At 38.4% G+C, this 11,116-nt stretch overlaps 1 protein-coding gene across 1 annotated transcript; it reads left to right on the top strand.

The window, feature by feature from the left end:
* Positions 1-3,053: 3,053 nt before the first annotated feature.
* Positions 3,054-8,141, top strand: LOC140232233 (histamine N-methyltransferase-like). Its single transcript, XM_072312367.1, has 3 exons — positions 3,054-3,282; positions 5,740-6,060; positions 7,774-8,141. The coding sequence occupies exons 1-3, from the start codon at positions 3,054-3,056 to the stop codon at positions 8,139-8,141; spliced, it is 918 nt and encodes a 305-aa protein (XP_072168468.1).
* The last annotated feature ends 2,975 nt before the right edge of the window (positions 8,142-11,116 follow it).

Raw genomic sequence — 11,116 nt, forward strand, 5'->3', positions numbered from 1 at the left:
AGACATCATTCAGTTTAATTTCATTTTAATAATCATGTAAGCCCAGAATTGGATTTAGACTTTTTCATTCAGGATGAATGACTACATAATATGTGGTACAAATGACACATTTGCTTCAAGGGACAAATCATTCTATACTGTTTGAGCCTTGTAAGCAAAGTTGTGTTTTTAACGAAAATTGTTCAAGTATGTGAAAGGTGACCACTGTGCCGAGTGAGATACGTATGAGCCGAATGAATTCTTTTGAACACGCACTGTATTGCAATGTTGTTGGTAATTTCTTTCGCAGGCAGATGAGTTATATAAAGATGCCAACCTTGAAAGCATCGTGACGGGAAAGTGAGCAGTATGCTCGAATTATTTAATGTTTCCTAATAAGCTTACTCATTTGCAGTGGGGAAGAATTAAAAAAAAAAAACGAGAGAGAATTCACGATTCACGCTTCGTGGAAAACGTTAAGGGTAACAATGGGGAGGGAAGATCTCGCTCATCACAATGGATGTCCGAGTTGGAGGTGGGTGGAAGATACAAAGACTCACGCTCCAAGGAGCAGACACATATTTTCTATTCTCTTCTTCATACCATCGGCACATCTAAAAACCATTTACTTGGTTTTTGTCAGTCAACTGTGCATTCGGTATTCGGCAGTCTGGTAACCTGTACCTTGTTCATCCTACATTGCCACTACAAAAGATTCTCGATATTGATAACAATCAACATGCAAAAGGCGTAAAAAATACCCGACCACCATCACAATCAATTTCTATCACATCATTCATTGGTGCTGTTTGGGCATTTGCTCAGTACAAGAAGGTGTAAGAGGTCATTTTACTAAACTCTTATAAGGTCGCACTTATTTTTTTTTTTAATTTCTTTTTCGTTCTTGTTATCGGAACGAAATAAAATCCAAATCCACAACCTCGGGATAATTCTTTGCAACCCATGCACAAACACGTATAATGTAACACACACACACACACACACACACACACACACACACACACACACACATATATATATATATATATATATATGAAGGGTTTGTTTGCAAAAACCGATAAGTCCATTTTTGAAGATTTTGAAGTACGATCTCTGTCATAATGTACAAAATGATACCTTTTAAACGATATATTGGTCACTACATGTAAAGGTATATTTTTGAAGTTATGGTCAAAAGAAGCAAAAATTTTCTTATTATTCTCTTTATTTTTCTTGACCTTTAATCGCAAATATCTCCATTTGGCAAATATGGACTTATCGGTTTTTGCAAACAAACTCTTCATATATATATATATATATATATATATATATATATATATACAGTATATACATAAAAAACAAGAGTATTTTTACGATAACACCCAAACACTTGTTGGTGAGGCCGGCCTCAGGTCGACTCCACTTCAGGCCACCTCTTGAGGCCGGCTTTCAGAGCTGCGGTTGACTGGTACATGACCTTCTGCAGTAGTCCGGGCTGAAAGGGATCGTATACTTTTGTTTGAGACCTTTTTTTTTTCTTTTACTTCAGGTTTCTAACATTTTTGGTGAGATAAGAGAAACCTCTTATGATATGTGAAGGAGCATGTAATTCCAAGAGGGATTCAATTTTTACTTCATGAAAATTGGTTTTGACTGAGATATCCAAAATAGAGCAATCCTAATAAATGGTTGGGCCCATCTTTTATTAGGATCGCTTTGTTTTACTTTGTTTTTGGATGTCTCAACCATTCTAAAACCTATATTTAAATGATAAACTTTGGAATTCTTCATAGAATGGTATGCTTTGTATTATTTCATAAGTGGTTTCTCGGTATCTCGCAAAAGCAATCCTCATCTCTACCAATACTATACCATACTTAAACCTTGTGTTACAGTCCACCCGATGTATTACTGATGGTTTTACTCTATATCTATATGTGCTGGATCCGAATCTGGATGATGCAACTCTTGCATCCTTTAGGGTTTTGAGATATTAAAAGTGGCCGCCAAAACCTCCTTTTTGCTCAGTATAGGGCCTAAACAGGGTATCAGATGCGCACGCTTAGTCTACATTCAAGACAGTGGAGGACTTATCTAAAGGCTATGAATTATAAGGCGATTTTGACTAAGAAAAAGAGATAACTATCATGGTGGAAACAGAGGGATTTAACGCTGATGGGGAAAGTTTAATCACTGTAAATTGTTTTGTTTTACCAACGTTGATTTATATTTAGTCACTTATAATAACATCTGACTCACTGGGTATTCGCGGAGTAAGATAAGGTAGTGTTTGATTTTATTTGGAGGGAAGAGATAAAATAAAAAGGAATATTATGTATTTAGATTATGATAAGGGAGGATTAAAGGGATCGTACAGTTTAGGTTGAGACCTAATTTCAGGTTTCTAACATTTTTTGGTGAGAAAATGAGAAACCTCTCATGAAATGTGAAAGAGCATGTAATTCTATGAGGAATTCAACATTAACTATTGATGAAAATTGGTTCTGAAATGGCTGAGATATCCAAAAAAGAGCGATTTTAATAAAGTGTGGGACCCACACTTTATTATGATCGCTTTGTTTTCTTAGTTTTCTGGATGTTTCAGTCATTCCAAACCCGACTTTCATCAAATAAACTTTGAATTCCTCTTAAAATGGTATGCTCTGTACTATATCATACGTGTTTTCTTGGTATCTCGCAAAAAGTTGAAAGCACAATTCTCATCTCCACCAATACTGTACCATCCCTTTAAAGTTCATTATAATTTTCGAGTGTTTCTTGTAGCACAAAGAATTATGTGGATTTGGGGTTTGATTTTAGGGGATCATAGTATGAAGTGGAAGTTATGTTTTATTTTTTTTTCACTAAATCGGTTGGAGGTAATGTAATGAATGAAAAAATCTGATCTTCACTTCAAAATCTAATTTAACTTATGCCGTCACTGCATGTAATGAAAACAAAAGGAAAAGGGGATAATTACACGACAGTATAGTATTGTGCTATACACAAACAAACAAACAAAAAATATGATGAACAATTTTCTTTTCTCCAGGAAGCACTATACTCTTTTAGAGATGGCTGAGGGAGAAGATCAGAGTACTTCATCCATTCAACTGACGTCACTACCGGCAGACCATGCCCTATACCAGGACGCATACCTGACGGGATTTTTAAAAACTGACCAGATGGAAGAAGTATACGAACTCGTCATTCGTCTCTTCGAAAACACAGTGCTAAGAATGCTACGAAATGTCTTTTTGACAGAAGAGGAATTTAACATGATAGGCGTCGGAACTGCCCGAGGTACGTCCATCCTCGTAGAGCTTGTCCCAACCAATAAACCATTGCAATTTGTACACAAATTGAATGGGAGTTGAAAAGATGTGATGACATAAATGTAATAATTGGTGTGTGCATTTTGGAGGTTCCGAGGATCGGAGTCACAACTGGCTTATTTTAAGGGCTTTTTACACTTGTGTTTCTTAACCCCGGACTTTCTCTGACCCAGGACTATCGTTAGTCCCGTACCAATTTTTTCAGCTTTTTACACTCGCCAATTAGTCCCGTACTATCTCTTGTCCGGGGCTAAGGAGAAAACTGACCTTTTTACACTCGTCTTTCTTAGCCCCGGACTTTCCAAACCACATGAATATTCATAATTACGCTGTGTACTGTACACGTACACGCACGCACCGGCAGCACTTGATTACCTCGTTTCTGATTGGTCAGTGAGGGTCGCACTTCGTCTCCGTCGCTTAGCCCAGGATTATTTTTTCGTTCTGTTTACACTCACTTGCTTGGCACCGCAATTGCGGTGCTAGCACCGCAATTGCGGTGCTAACCCCTGCTATTTTGCAGGGCCAGATAGTACCGTACTATCGGTGGGGCTAGCCCACTTTGGCAAAAACGAGTGTAAACAGAAAGTGGGCTAAGGATAGTCCCGTACTATCGGTGGGGCTAAGGCCCCCCCTTAGCCCCACCGATAGTCCGGGGCTAAGCAAAAATTTACAAGTGTAAAAAGCCCTTTAGAAACCGTGTTCAGTGCTGTCACTTAAAGAATATTTGAAGTATGTCGACCAAAGTGAATCTGTCTCAGAGGAAGGCAACAACCTTATTTGCATAATGACAAGCAAGTCTCTAGAAAAGTTATGTCTTTCTGAGAGTACATGTAGTTACTTTCTAACTTGTTTTTTTTTTTACTTGCTACGTTTGCTTTGTTCTTTTTTTTTTTTTTTTACTTATTTACTTTCTTATTTCTCCACTCCTGCTAGAAAAGAAAATGGGTGGTATACATAATAGAAAAGACAGCTAGGATAATGGGCCAATATAAATTGCGCATGCAAGGAGCAATGAATTAAAAGATTTTTCGACTGGGCATGTCGAGGCACTAATCTCATATGCACATAGTTTATAAAGAAGCATAGGATCTACTCATAGCATATCAGTTTCTTTTTTGGGGGGGGGGGGTGGGGGTGGGGGGGGGGGTAGGGTCGGAATTAAGAGGAAGCACTTTCACAACATGCAGTTCCAAGATGTATTTTCTTTGCAGATATTTCTGGACGGGATGACTCTTCTTTAAGAGGGGAAGTTGAGTTCGTGATCAAAATGAATCTTCAAATTGATAATAAGAAAAATGACCCCTTTAAACAAAGAACACCAAATAATTCTTTTGCCCATTGATAAAAAATTACAACTGTTCGTTTAAATTGTTATTCTACTTTCATGCTCGTTTACGCTTTAGTCAAGGGTGTATTTTTTAATCAAAAAGTCACAACTATATTGTTAACGTTTGCTGAGAGTTTGTAGCTTTGTTTATTCTTTCTCTTCAAGCCAGAGTAATCGATTTTCTCGAAATTTTACGTATTAAAAGATATTTTTTTAATTGATAGGATTTCAAACCACTCGTTACTTTAGTTTTGCTTTCCAAATAACATAGAAATGATAATAATTATGGTCCTATTAACCTAGGGTAGATAAATACAGTGTTGTCTCTGATCCGACAGAGAGCTCTGTTATTATTACTACACCAGGATTGTCGGAAAGACCGTCATTTTTATGACAATGGAGAGTGGAGATAACACATATCTTGACCGGTTACAGTTCGATATTCCGAAGATTCGTTATTCAGAAGGTTCTTTAGTCGGAAGGTTCGTTATTCCGAAGGTTCGTTAATCCGAAAATGTGATAAGGTTTGTTATTCCGAAGGTTCATCATTATGAAAATGAAATAAGGTTCGTTATTCCGAAGGTTCGTTGATCCGAAAATAAAACAAAGCTCGTTATTTCCAAGGTTTGTTACGGACCCTATTTCATTTTCGGATTAACGAACCTTCGGAATAACGGACCCTATTTTATTTTCGGATAAACGAGCCTTCGGAATAGCGAACCCTATTTTCATTTTCGGATTAACGAACCTTCGGAATAACGAATCTTCAGAATAATGCCACAAATGTTCGGATTAACGAACCCTTTTTTCATTTTCGGATTAACGAACCCCTATAGGTATAGGGAATTTGTGTGTTTCGGATTAACGAACCTTCGGAACAACGAACCTTCGGAATAACGAATGTTCGGATAACGAACCTTCCGAACAACGAACCTTCGGAATAACGAATGTTCGGAATAACTGTTTTGATGTCGTATTTTCATTTTAGCACGGCAGCTAAACCATTACTACTCTCCCCCTCCCTCCTCTCTCTCCCCCCCCCCCCCCTCTCTCTCTCTCTCTCTCTCTCTCTTTCCTGGTAAACATTCCTTACAGGGAGACATGAAATAGCATTCATGGAACGCCTTCTGCCGTTTTACAAGATGATATCATACACTGCGGTAGACCCCAATGCAGGACTTCTCCAAACGCACAAAGCAAATCTCCGGAAAGCCGAATTTAATCCACCTGTTGATGCAAAGTACTTCGATGGTACGTTTCGTCGGTACTTAGACGAACGTGCGGACGAGGACGTGAAGTTTCACCTCATAAGCGGCATTCATAGCCTTTATCACCTGGGCCAGATCGAAGAATCAATGGACCAACTCCTGGCGACTTTGAAGGAAAACGGGATTCTTCTACTGATGGTCAATTCAGGCAAGTCTCAGAAATCTTTGATCTCGTGGAATTCCTATACGTGAATAGTCAATGCAGTGAAGCGCAATGAATAATTGTTAATTCATAATTGCGTTGGTATTATCTGTTTTCTTCATCTGTCCTCTCTCCTTTTGTACCAAAATTGTTGGTGAAAGCCCGGTCTTGCATCACCAACATTGAGAACAGCCTTTTATGTAGGGCGGTGAGTTGGCTCAGTCGGTAGCGCGTCTGCCTCACGATTACGCGTCCCGGGTTCGAACCCGAGTCTGGACTGAGCAGTGTTAAAGCATACTGTCCCCTCTAGCAAGAGGCAAAACACTCTGTCCTTCGGATAGGACATAAAATGGATGTCCCGTAAAAGATCCCGCTTCATTCATTCATCGCAAAGAGCAGGCCGGGTGTTTAACCCGGTGAAGTGGTCTCACCTCACATCCAACTGGACCCCATGGAAGACCAGCTTGACGTAGCTGAATATTGGCTATCCAGCCATCTCTCAGAATGAAAATAAACAAACAAACAAACAATGTCAGTGTGTTCAGGAGAATTTTTCTGGGGGCGGACAAGAATGTTTGCGAGTTTCGTACTTATATCTTACCTGCTAGACGCGTGCTACTTTCCGTCTACTTGCGTGTATTCCGTGTGACCTGCGTGAGAGCTTTGAAGCCGATCCGTTTTCCGTTACGAGCGACTTACGGATACTGCGAAGTACCTGCGTTGGAGTTGCCTGCGAGGTGCTGCCGGTAAGGGTCTCCTACTGGTGTTTTGCGCTTAAAAAAAAAAACAAACAAACAAACAAACAAACGAACAAACCCCGACTTTAGAAACTTTAACGTTTGACAAACAAGAAGTGTCTCACACCTAGACGTAAGCTCACTTTTTGTGCTGTATTTCGTGTTCCTCGGGATATTATTTATTTGGTTTAAAAAAAAAAATGTGGAGGATGTGTGATTGATATCATACAATTGACTGGTGATACACAATTGTGATGCACTTAACGAAGCTGGGGGGGGGGGGGTCCCCCCCCCCCCCTCACATTTTTTAGCCCGGAAGTACGTAAGTGGCACTAAAAAGGAATAGATAGTGATCTAGTAAGGTAGGTTATGATGTTTTTTCGCTGAAGACTCCCCCCCCCCCCCCTCCCCCTCTTTTTTTTTTTTTTTTTTTTTTTTTTTTTTTTTGCTTGTTAGCTGAAGAAACCCGAAAGTGAAAGGGGAGAGATGAGCTGAGGACCTTTTTTTTTCTTCTTCTTCTTCTTCTTTTTTTTTTTTTTTGCTAACTCATGAAACCCGGAAGTGCCCCCCCCCCCCCCACTTTGAAAACGCTCCGCCGGCCCTGCCCTACCAAGGGTAATGAGCAAAAGCCACCAGAAAGTTTTAGCCATGTGCATTATTTGCAGCGCACGAATGAATAGGTCCTAAGCACACAGCATTTCCAGATTAATGATGAGTAGGCTCATAGATGTTGTGGTAGGTAATGTTCAAGTTGCCATCAGTTATGATGTGTTCGATAGCCATTCATGAATATGTCAATGGTTTATATGTGAAAACTTGCTTATACAAAATTATGCGTTCATACACATTATGTGTAGCGGTTTGATAATGTGTACGTGCATAACGTTCTTGAGAGTATTTATTATGTACTCCCTACACTACTAAGTAATGTATATTGTACCAGGACAATTACGGTTTACTTATATTTATTGTTTCAACCCAGAGCAAAGTGTATTTGCCAAGCTGAGGAAGGCATTCCCAAGTCTTGATCGAGAAGATGTTCATATCGTCTTTACCAACGAGGATGTCACCAGAGAGGCCAAGAGACGAGGATGTGACGTCACAGAGATACCGATTCAGATTACAAAGGACGTCACCGAGCTCTTTGACACAGCGTCCGACTTCGGAAACAAGATTTTAGATTTCTTAACGATGACCAGCTACTTCCGTCAAACAGCTCCCAAGGCATTGGTTGAAGAGGTGATGGAGTTTTGGCGTGACAACATCTCACGAGATGAATCGGGGCGCTGCCGCGCTAACTTTGAAGAGTATTTGATGGTGATACAGAAAATTTCAAATGAGAGCATTTAATGCTCTCATTTGTAATGTATATTGGACCATACGGGTTTCAATCTTACTGCTCTATTAACAATGTTAAAGGTCCTGTTTACCTTTGATAACAGTGGTTTTAAACACTTTCAAGATATCATCTTAATGCATCTGTGCAGGTCTGTTGTACCGCAAGATGTCCTACCATAACATTTTCGCGATAAAGCCTAAAATATAAGGAAATATCCGTATTTCTCTCAATAAACCGTACTTGCAGTAGACAGTTTAGTCTGGACGCATTTTCATTGTAACTTACTATTGCTCACATTTTGCATACTTAACAATAGATTTTACCAATTCACATTTGAACAGTGGTTGTTTCTATCCCTAACTCACATTTTAGAACTATTTTAAAGCGCTAAGACTGGGCTTTTGTTTCATCTACAAATAGTAAATTATGCCCTTAACATCGTCATCATCATTATTTCAATTATTGGCATACGTTATGCGAGGCTGTGACATGGATGTTCTCGGGACAATTATCTTCTATGTCTGCTGTACGATGGGATACAGTCGAGCAACTAAAATCTGCTTACTGCTCAGTGCTTTCACTCAAAGTTGTCAAAGGCCTCCGTCGTTTTCTTCGCTTAGGAGAAAATTGTCTCAGTCGAAATGATCCTGATCGTCAAAGAGACACACTTACTGCCCAAATATCTTATAAATCTTTCCAAGCAAAGGACCAGACACATACATGCGTGTAATTTAAGATCGGATGAACTCACACAAGATTTCGGAATTATTCCCCACTGAAATGACATGTTGTTTGTTATTATGTATTTTCAAACGTTAATATGAAAATCATTTATTTAGCGGATTCACCATATAACTACACTGACCTGTTCTCCAGTTATAGTTAATTATTTCGTTATTTTGAAGGGTCTTTATTCCGGAGGTCTGTTATTTCGAAAATGAGAGAAATTTTCGTTTTTCCGAGGTTCGTTAATAATAACAATAATAATAATAAAAAAAAAAAACTAAACAAAGTTCGTAATTCCAGAGGTTCGTTACCCTACGAGGAAAAGATTTTCATGATCTCAAAATGAAATAGGGTTCGTCGTTTAGAAGGTCGGCAAGTCCGAAAAAAAAAAAGTTTCGTTATTCGAAGGACCATGAATTCATATCCGAAAATGAAATAAGGTTTGTTGATTCAAGCATGAAATCAAGTTCGTTAGTCAAATAGTCTGGGTGTCTGTCTAGGGCTAGTTAGGTTTGTGTTCATAATTCATGTAATTCGGTTTTGTAAATCCGATTTTCATTTACATAAATTAACTAAGGCCAAAATGTATAATTGTTTTACTTTATTTGGGGGATGCACCCTACAAGCACTGCTTTTTGGCATTCATACCTCCCAGTCTCTAGCATTTTCAATGTTTTATATTGGCTCTTCTTTTCAGTTACATTTTTAATTAGATGAAAAATAAATGAATTAAAAATATTTATAACGGAATGTACGTTGAGCGTTTTTACATTTGCAATAGATAATGATAGAAATGAATACCGAAACACTATATTCATGCTACCAATAGTTGATTTCATTGTACAAATTATAATCAATCTTCCTTCTTTTGTCGTGTACATTCTTTCATAATTATTGAGCTAGCCCTAAACACATTCTCACTATTTTTACGAGATCACCAATATTAAATGCAAGAGAATATTAAATAGAGGGGTGATGGTTGAGGTTTGAATTCACGTCGGTCTGTCTTCCTCTAACAAACGAAATTTGTATAAGATCGCAACTGCTGATCTGTAATTTAACAAACATGTCGGAAAAAAGGAACCACGGGAATCAAGCCTGTCATCTACTGCTTTTTGTGCAGCGACACTACCACCAGGCTGTCCTTGGTTGCCGACGGTGACACGATGAACTTGGAACAAATACCCAAGCTCCGAAATTCCGACATTGTTAACTTAAGTAGTCCAAAGCGGTAAGGGCATTAGTAAATGCAAGAGAATATTAAGTATTAAGTCACTGCTGGCAACCGGCAAATTTCATTTTTTTAGAGGGAGACAGACTGAAGAAAATTCAAACCTCGTCATCAATTGACCACAGTGCTCTCTGGTATAGTTAAACAAGCTTTGTTTAATGAAAGTAGGCACTCGTAATTTTTGTATTCTTTGTCTCATGACCTGAAAATGGCATCTATTCTCTTACAAGGGATGGTATGGTTTTGGATGACATAAAAATTCAAGTTTTAATGTTTTGAGATAATTAGAAACCATCTATTTGAAATATCTAAGAGCATACAATAAGAGGAATTAAATGTTTATTTGATGAAAATTGGTTTTGGAATGGCTGAGATATACTATCCAAAAATAAAGGGGACTTAATAAAAGGTGGAACCCAATTTTTATGACGACCACTCGTTGATTTGTTTTTTTTTTTTGTTCTTGTTTAGAGATGTTAAATAAAATGACAGAACTTATAAAGCGATGGAGAGAGAGAGAGAGAGGTAGACAGAGAGACAGATTGGTAAGATAATGTGAATATCTTTGAGGGAAATGAGATATCAATGGAAAACAAGGAAAGTAGAAATTACGCAGTGCGTAATATATGTCCCCGCCGGAAGTAGCATTTTGTAGCAAAATGTACAGTATAGGTCAAAAATCAAGGTCAAAGGTCAAAGAAGTCAAAGGTCAAAATTCTGTGTAGAAGTTTTGAAGCCCTCACCTAGTGCCATCACATAAAGCAAACGGAATCGAAATCGGGTTAGAAATGGCGAAGGAGTATCATTTTGTAGCAAAATATACAATACAGGTCAAAAATCAAGGTCAAAGGTCAAAGAAGTCAAAGGTCAACATTCTGTGTAAAAGTTTTGAATCCCTCACCTAGTGCCATCACTTAAAGCAAACGAAATCGAAATCGGGTCAGAAATGGCGAAGGAGTAGCATTTTGTAGCAAAATGTACAATACAGGTCAAAAATCAAGGTCAAAGGTCAAAGAAGTCAAAGGTCAA

The sequence above is a fragment of the Diadema setosum genome, chromosome 8 (genome assembly GCF_964275005.1).
Source record: "Diadema setosum chromosome 8, eeDiaSeto1, whole genome shotgun sequence".
NCBI classification, from domain to species: domain Eukaryota; kingdom Metazoa; phylum Echinodermata; class Echinoidea; order Diadematoida; family Diadematidae; genus Diadema; species Diadema setosum.